The 3,979-nt window shown below is 42.9% G+C and overlaps 1 protein-coding gene across 1 annotated transcript; it reads left to right on the forward strand.

The window, feature by feature from the left end:
- Window positions 1-391: 391 nt before the first annotated feature.
- On the forward strand, window positions 392-1,907 carry LOC112638517 (proline-rich extensin-like protein EPR1). The gene is made up of 3 exons (XM_025410391.1): window positions 392-503; window positions 1,251-1,270; window positions 1,339-1,907. The coding sequence occupies exon 3, from the start codon at window positions 1,339-1,341 to the stop codon at window positions 1,900-1,902; it is 564 nt and encodes a 187-aa protein (XP_025266176.1). The 5' UTR covers window positions 392-503; window positions 1,251-1,270; the 3' UTR covers window positions 1,903-1,907.
- Window positions 1,908-3,979: the final 2,072 nt, after the last annotated feature.

Genomic DNA, 3,979 nt, shown 5'->3' on the forward strand with positions numbered 1-3,979 from the left:
ATCCCTACCACAAAACTCTCACCCACCACATCGCAAACTCATAGCAGGAAGGGATAGCTCCAGCAGCCGACCCACCAATCACCAAAAAGGCCCACCTCTTCTCCCTACCATTAAACATCGAACCAGAGGAAGGTATATAAGGCCGCCGCCGCCGCCGCCGGTGTGTGTCTCTGCGCCATTAACTCGCCTGTGTCTCAGCTCTCTCTACGCCCATCAGATCTCCAGCTCTCGAAGAGGAAAAACCTAGAAGCCTACCGGACACCTTAACTTATTCGAAAATAACTTAGTCGCGATTTTGATTTTTTCTTTCGGGACTTAGTCTCAATCTCTATGAAGAGAGCTGTATCAACATTAACACTTTAATAAAGTGCTACCATCCAGCAACCTCTGAGTCTTTGGCCATTCTCTGCGCTGCCTTGCCACTTCTTCAGGTTCTCACCGAGGTCGAGCAACCCAGGGAAGGAGCAGCGGTGCCTGTATTCATCCATTGATCCCGTCATCCGGTAAGGAAATAATAAAATAATAATCATTCTTAATCAACCTTGATAATAACTTCGTATATTAGGTTGATTTATTCTAAATATATTGACAATTTTCCCAGAATCTTACTTGCCCGTATACAGACTTTAAATTTTTCTTTCGAGTTGAATTATTTAAATTTCAACCGATCCTCTGAGAACGCTCGAAGCGTATCCTAGAGTGTAGCGTCGTTCGAGTTAGTCACTCGATGTGCATTGAGTAGCAAATTCTACTCCTCTGCCGCTTTCACGGAGAGCTTCTTTGAAAGAATTTCTCCGTGGATCCTGTGCCGCTGTGACGTGACGTCTTGCACATCGATACTAGACTCAGAATCTAAGACTCGCTCCTAGAGGATCTGTCGAAATAATAGAATTAATGCACTGGCTTACAAGTTAACTATCGAAAACATTTTATGAATTTTATACTTATCTGAAGTAAGCCAGCCGCTCTTACCCGTATCCTTGTCTGTACCCCCTGAATCTCCGGACCTCTCGGTGCAACCGCATGCCCCTGAAAAATTCAAAATATATTAAATAAATCATTAATTGCTGTACCCCAATGAACTGTATATAGCCGAACGTTTCAACCATGATATGAGAACGAGTGAGATATACTATCATAATCTACATTCGTTTATCTCACAATAATCCGTTAAGCCGTATTATTCGTCTTAACTCTATGAACCACCTTGCGTGACTACATTTACCTTATAAAACCATTCATCTTAACAGGTACCTTTCTACGCATCATCGTAAGTAAACCCCTTTTGTGTTAAATCAATCGCATCAAACATACTAAATAGTCGTATTCCCTCGGTAGATGGTTAACCCCCGCCGAACTTCTTCCGTTGGACGCGAAATTCCCCTCCGTGCCGCGGGTATACGCCGCAGGCGTGCCTCCCGGTCGGTACTTAGGCTCCCTACAGCTCGTCAGTTGTTTGCCGACGAGAACGACTTAACAAGCAGAGTAACAAGGTACTCTCCAGTGCGTAGTTTCGCGCCCTCCCGCGCATACCCTTATCGTCCTCCCCGAAACCCTCCAGCGGTTCTTCAAGAGGAACAACAGCCCAGAGCCAGGCCGCCATCGCCCAATTACTCCCCCATCCAGGATTCATCTAATCCCAGCTACTCGCCGGTCAGGACACCGGAAGATCTTCCTTCCATACCGGAAGAACGAAGACCCATAGAACAAAGCACAGAAACTGAGGCTGGTCCATCCAACCCAGGTCAAGTTCTGGATCCCCCTGAACCAAATTTCTACCCGGAACCAGAGGACCTAGTCTTACCAAGCAGTATCCAACCCCTCGCAGGACTAACAGACGAAGATTTTATCGAGATCTACGAATACTTGCAGCGAGATAATTTCTTCAACAACCGCGAATAATAACCATATCTAGATATCGCCTTAGAAATGCTATAGAGAAGAACATTAACTACATACACACATCTATACGTATAACGATATACACTATCTACAACTGTCAAATAATAACAATAATAACAATAATAAAGAATTTGTAAAGCTCTAAGGAAGTAAACTAATAAAAGAAAACAGATCAAAAAGGATAAATTGGGTCAGGTTCAACGCACCTAATTTATTTCCCATCGTCAATCCCTCTCCTGAAAGAAGCGCAAAAGATTCTTAGTCTCTCGGCGTCCTAGGGTATAGCCGGCTTGGCAGGTTGCCCTGAAAAAGAAATAGAGAGAAGTTACAATTGCGTAACAAATAAATACGTGAGAAGTTACGATCGAGACGTAACAACGAAATCTCAAAACGTAACAAAAAATGGTGGCAGCGGTGGGATCTGCCTAAAGAATCTAAGCTTCGTGGAGAATTGTCGGTGGGATCTGCCTAAAGAATCTAAGCTTCGTGGAGAGTTGTCGACGAATAGAAATAAATTTTCGAAGACGTCATGCAGACCCGATCAAGCTCAACAAGCTCCGTAGCCGCTGGTGCTACTAGAAAACAATATACGGCAGAAGAAACCGAAATTTTAATGCAAAAATTAAATGAAAAGGAAAGACAAATGAGAGAACAAGCTGAATCTCTGCAAGCTCAGAACGAACATTTAACAAAGATGCAAGAAGAAATGGATCGTAAAGGAAAGGCTGAAGTTCACGAACAACCCGCCATCGAGCAACTAATGGCTTCAATGCAAACGATAACTAGTTGTGTCGAAAGAATTAATTCAAGACTTGCAAACTTAGAACTCGCTCAAAGGGAAGAGAGATATGCCCCGCGTGAAGAACGATCATTTTCCCATCAAACTTCCCAACATCATGACCCTGTAGACCAACCCTCCCCGATACGTCTCAAAGACGCTATCGACACTGTACCAAAATTCGACGGACATAAAATGTCAGTTTTTCATTTTAGCAAAATTTGCGAACGCGCCCTCGACTTGATACCGGTATATCATGAATACCACCTCGTGCAACTTATTATCAATAAACTACAGGGACACGCTTATTCCGCCATAGAAGGAGTAGAATGCCACACCGTACTAGAATTGACCAAACGATTAAAACTCATTTTTGGACCTAACAAATCGGTCGACCAATATAGAGGAGAATTAGCTAACATTTATATGAAACAGAATGAAAATATTTTCGATTATATCGCGAGAGTACAGGAGTTACGCACTGCTATTATAGACGGAGAATCCGATCTATCCGGAAATATCGGCGAGCGAAATAAAGACGCTATAGAAGCAACCACGATGAATAGTTTTATTAACGGGCTTCCCTCCGAGTTATTAGTGCGAGTAAAACTAGAGCGCCCAAGAACCTTCGAAGAAGGAATTAGCACAGCTATACAATTATCTAAGACTATCGAAGCGGAGAATATTCGTAAACGAACCCTCTTCCGTCCAAACTTCCAACCACGCGCTGATCTTCCTAACAATACCAGTAATATTGTCCGACGAAATCCTGTACACAATAATATTAACAATAATAATAATAGCGGATATCGACCCTCGTACCGCCCCAACAATGGTCAACCAAATTCTCAACCCCCGTACCCCGTTACACCAAACAAGGCAATAATAACTGCACCACCTCAACATAATTATCAAACTAAGATTTGTCGCTATTGTAAAACTCCCGGACATCTTATAGAAGAATGTCGCAAACTCGCCTATAGACGAGCTCAAGAAATGAATCAACCTAGCACCTCGGGAAACGAACGGGGCGTTCCGATGAAAATCGACGTCCGCCGGAACGACCTACAACAAGGACGTCCTGCCTACCTTATTCAAAAAAAGATCAATACAACAACTCCCTCGGAAGAATCCGAACAAACCTCAGAATCTGCCAAATAAATGATACAAGACAAACCATGGAATTACCTACAATTACTTTAACTTCTCCAGATTTAATGAATTATTGTAAATTTATGGTTGACTCTGGATCAGGGCTTAATCTCATTAAACAAAAATGCTTGGGACCGCACGTTATTC

Source organism: Camponotus floridanus, unplaced genomic scaffold (genome assembly GCF_003227725.1).
Source record: "Camponotus floridanus strain SB8 unplaced genomic scaffold, Cflo_v7.5 scaffold315, whole genome shotgun sequence".
Lineage (NCBI taxonomy): Eukaryota > Metazoa > Arthropoda > Insecta > Hymenoptera > Formicidae > Camponotus > Camponotus floridanus.